Raw genomic sequence first — 3532 nt, 5'->3', positions numbered from 1 at the left:
TTACAGATGAGTAAAACTCAATTCCACCAGAGATCCAGACGTCCTTCTTCGTCCGGCTGACTTTCCTGACCTGTGTGATCAGATTTCTATATCTATTATCTACATTATCTACAGTAATCGCAGGGTTTCCTCATAGCATAGATCTCGCAATATTGATGTTTAGATGTGTTGATTCATTTGTGATTCTATTCTAGAAAAAATACCTTCACGTATAACATTATACTAACTGTTATACTAACATTATACTACTTTTGAACATCCTTTGAAATGATTATGAATAAGTAGTGATGAAATATTAAGATAAAGAGATACAGCTTGTTTCATTGTATTCTGTCCTATACTGCACATAGATTAATATTCTGTACCTATCTGATAAGCATTGAGATTTGACCATAGGCTGTAAGTGCTGAGTCTGTATAGCCATGTTTCTGAAGTGTGCTTCACAGTGAGCATGGAAGTGTGTATGTCAGAGGGAGTAATGCTTCCAAGGAGGGGTGTCCTGAGGTGGGCTAGTAAAGTATACTAATTCCTACTAAAATAATGTGTCTTTGAACTTTATTGACTTGCAAAATTATGTTTTAAATGGACAAACCTCATACAGTATGTGATGGTTCTGGCACAATTCAAACGGGATCAAGAGGTTATTTGTTTATCTCCGGTCACTACTCTACAGTACAAAAAAAAAAGATTTCAGAAGAGTATTCTTTACTTCAAAACAACCAAAACAACTCAACTGCAATTTGATTGATATTTGATATTGATATTTGATTGAAATATAATATTGAAAATGTTGATCAAAATTAAAACAGAGATCTGTTTTTACAAATGAACCTTTCAAAAAAAAAGGTTCAGAGCAGTCCTTTGGTTTACCCTAGTGACCCAACTTGAAAGAATTCTGGAGATTGTTCCATAGTAACGGTTCCAGATAGAAGAAGACTTTCCAAGTTCTGAAGTGATCAGACCTCAAGCATGATCGAGTACTAGTGTGGGGTCAGGACTTGTGAAGGGTTTTATTCTTAGGCAAAACTAGGCACTTTACGCAATGCATCCTGCTGTTCTAATCAATTCCACAATCAGAGCAATAGATTTGATTTTATACAGGTAATAGTCAACAAGACCACCTATAAATAGTCCATTGTAAATATGTAAATACATGTAGATTATTTTTTCCTTGTTTTGTCATAAATCCTTTTTTCCTTTCCTTTTTCCTTTGTAAGTAAGATGTACAAAAACATAGCTGTATGTTTATTTAAATATATTTACAAATAATAGATGACACTTACCTTTGATAATTCAAACAATTCCCCCTTCAAACTTGATCTCCGTGAAGCCCAGCAAGTCAACACAGTCGTATGTAGCTGATTCTTCTGAGTCTTGGAGATAATCAGAGTAGAACTTTTGGCTCTTATAATCACACTCAGACGTTTGGTCTCAAAGACCTTAGACAAGTTGTTGAAATATAAACCATCCAAATTGTGGTCATACACTGACACCATATGAAAAGGTTTTTGTCCAATAGGCTGTTTGAACCAAATGACACTGTGTTCCATTTTAAGAAGGCAAGTTAAAGTGACTCTTTCCCCCAATTGAGCAGCTATCCCAGGGTCCAGTGGAATTAGATCCAAGGTGAACGCACAAACTGTCAAAGGAAACAGAAGGGTAAGAGGATCATGAATAAAAGTCCATCAATTTAATTCATCAGTCCATCAATTAAAAAGAAAGAATCAATCAGTGATATTCTGTGTCTCGTCTAGAAGTAGGAAATCTAAAGATTATTTAAAATGTTTATCATCATCATATCATCAGCAGGTTATGATAAAACGTCCAAAGTCATCGTCGTTACCTACTCATTCAAGCACCCTGTACTCTACTCATTCAAGCACCCTGTACTCTACTCATTCAAGCACCCTGTACTCTACTCATTCAAGCACCCTGTACTCTACTCATTCAAGCACCCTGTACTCTACTCATTCAAGCACCCTGGACTCTACTGTGTCAGTCTGACAGACATTTACTTCTGAAAGAGAATGATGACACTCAAAGTAGATCTACTGTTTCCTAGCAGGGTTCACAAACAAGCAATTCCATTGGTTGAACAGGAATTAAAAAAACATCAAGTGGGTGTTCACTTTGTTCGTTCTTTCTTTCTTTCTTTCTTTCTTTCTTTCTTAAAACACTTCGGCACACTCCGGAAGCGGGGATCGAACCGGGGACCTCATCAATCCCAGCCGGCCTCTCTACCTCCTCAGCTACATGCCGCCCCCAACACCTCACTGAACAGCGCCTCACCTCTGTTAGTTGGAAGGCATGTTGTCTCTCTCTCTCTCTCTCTCTCTCTCTCTCTCTCTCTCTCTCTCTCTCTCTCTCTCTCTCTCTCTCTCTCTCTATGGCTCCTAACACTTTTGTAATCGCACATGTACAGTATGGGGAACAGAAGTGATTGTGACGTTAATAGATAACATGCTACTGTATGTTTCTCCAATTAACATATAGTACTGCATGTATTGCTCTTCAGATTACAGTATGATATCATGATCCCTTGTAATACCCTTCATATCATCTCAATGCAGTGTCTGGTCTTGCAAACTAACAATGTATCACGTTTGCTTCTATGGTAATAAAATTAATTTGCACAATTAAAACTCTGTGCAGTGCTTTGTTGGTTTTATTTTAACAGAGCCTCTCATTCTGTATACTTTACAAAGGCCTGTGACTCATCTATCATCATCTATGGTGACTCAACATGGCTGAGCTTTGGTCAGGATCGGATGAAAGGATAGTTTGTAAACTTTTATAAATTATCTGATGACGCAATTGTATAATTTAGCAAAAGCCAATAATCTTTTTTTTAAAGAAGAAAAAAAAAGAAGGTCTAGTTTGAGACCATCTCTGTTTTGACCCCATAACCTCCTGGGAAACCTGAAGCCGCATCATCAGGGCCAGTGAAAGTGGAGTCTGGACCATCAATATTTTAGACCGTTGTAAGCAAACTCCTACATGTAGTAACAATGAGCATCTCTCTCTCTCTCTCTCTCTCTCTCTCTCTCTCTCTCTCTGTGGACATGGAAGCTCCTGTAAGTAGCCACTGTACTGTTAGCTACTTTAGCTCTTAAATTGTCAAAATATGTGAAATTATTGTGTACTGACTTGTGGTAGAGTGAACATACGTGTATATTTGGGAACACTTTAATCATGTCAGTAGCTTTAGTAGTTCATGGTGCTTTAGATAATATAATGGCTGACTGTCTGTTATCTCTCTCTCTTGCTATATCTCTCCATCTATCCCTCTCTCTCTCTCTATCCCTCTCCCTCTCTCTCTCTATCCCTCTCTATCTCTCTCCATCCCTCTCCCTCTCTCTCTCTCTATCCCTCTCTCTCTCTCTCTATCCCCCCTCCCTCTCTCTCTCTCTATCCCTCTCCCTCTCGCTCTCTCTCTATCCCTCTCTCTCTCTCCATCCCTCTCCCTCTCTCTCTCTCTCTCTATCCCTCTCCCTCTCTCTCTATATATCCCTCTCTCTCTCTCCATCCCTCT

General features: G+C 38.6%; 1 protein-coding gene across 1 annotated transcript in view; it reads left to right on the top strand.

The window, feature by feature from the left end:
* cd74a (CD74 molecule, major histocompatibility complex, class II invariant chain a) overlaps positions 1–527 on the top strand; it is a 14286-nt gene extending 13759 nt beyond the window's left edge. Inside the window, exon 9 of the mRNA XM_084449306.1 lies at positions 7–527. Within this exon, the coding sequence (XP_084305432.1) occupies positions 7–14 (8 nt within the window). The 3' untranslated portion in view covers positions 15–527. The remainder of the gene's footprint in view (positions 1–6) is intronic.
* Positions 528–3532: the final 3005 nt, after the last annotated feature.

The sequence above is a fragment of the Borostomias antarcticus genome (genome assembly GCF_949987555.1).
Source record: "Borostomias antarcticus genome assembly, chromosome: 14".
Taxonomy (NCBI): Eukaryota; Metazoa; Chordata; class Actinopteri; order Stomiiformes; family Stomiidae; genus Borostomias; species Borostomias antarcticus.
This window is presented reverse-complemented; position numbering and strand designations above follow the sequence as displayed.